The 789-nt window shown below is 62.2% G+C and overlaps 1 protein-coding gene across 1 annotated transcript in view; it reads left to right on the plus strand.

Moving 5' to 3' along the window:
* Positions 1 to 572, plus strand: part of LOC104398969 (gap junction beta-5 protein-like) — an 821-nt gene extending 249 nt beyond the window's left edge. The window contains exon 2 of the mRNA XM_010009130.1: positions 9 to 572. Within this exon, the coding sequence (XP_010007432.1) occupies positions 9 to 572 (564 nt within the window). The remainder of the gene's footprint in view (positions 1 to 8) is intronic.
* The last annotated feature ends 217 nt before the right edge of the window (positions 573 to 789 follow it).

Below are 789 nucleotides of genomic sequence, written 5' to 3' on the forward strand. Positions count from 1 at the left end.
GCCCGTCCCTCCTGGTCATCATGCACGTGGCCTATCGGAAGGCCAAGGAGCAGAGGCACCGCGCTGCCGGGGGGCACAGCTGCCCCCACACCTACATCAGCCCTGGCAAGAAGCGGGGGGGGCTCTGGTGGACCTACCTGCTCAGCCTCATCTTCAAGGCTGCTGTGGACATCGTCTTCCTCTACATCTTCTACCGCTTCTACAGGAACTACACCCTGCCCCGGCTGGTGAAGTGCGAGCTGTCGCCCTGCCCCAACGTGGTAGACTGCTTCATCTCCCGGCCCACTGAGAAGACCATCTTCACTCTCTTCATGGTGGTCACCTCCTGTGTCTGTGTTGTGCTGAGCCTCGTCGAGGCCACCTACCTGATTGGCAAGCGGTGCTGCGAGTGCGCCCAGGCCCCTGGGAGGCTGAGCCGCCAGCACAGCCAGGACTGCACACCCCCCCTCACCGAGCCCGCCAGCACAGAGGGGCAGGTTTTCCAGGGACCAGACTTCAAACCCCCCACGGCCTCCATCCTCCCCACAGCCTCCAGCACCTGCACACCACCCAAGGAGGAGGCTCTTCCCTAGAGCTGCTCCAGGAGAAAGAAGGAGCCGCTTACCCTGCACCCTTCTCATCTTCCTGCTTCGTCCCCCCCTGGTGCAGGAGCACCGAGGGTGACAGCATGTGGGAGTCAGGTTGTGCCTGAGGCCTCTCTCCCATCCTGGGGAAGGCATGGTACATCATTCTGCAGAACTTGGGGTAAACCCTGTGCTGTAGGACACTGTGGTTCCTGAGAGCCAACAG

The sequence above is a fragment of the Chaetura pelagica genome, unplaced genomic scaffold (assembly GCF_000747805.2).
Source record: "Chaetura pelagica isolate M959 unplaced genomic scaffold, ChaPel_1.0 scaffold820, whole genome shotgun sequence".
NCBI lineage: Eukaryota > Metazoa > Chordata > Aves > Apodiformes > Apodidae > Chaetura > Chaetura pelagica.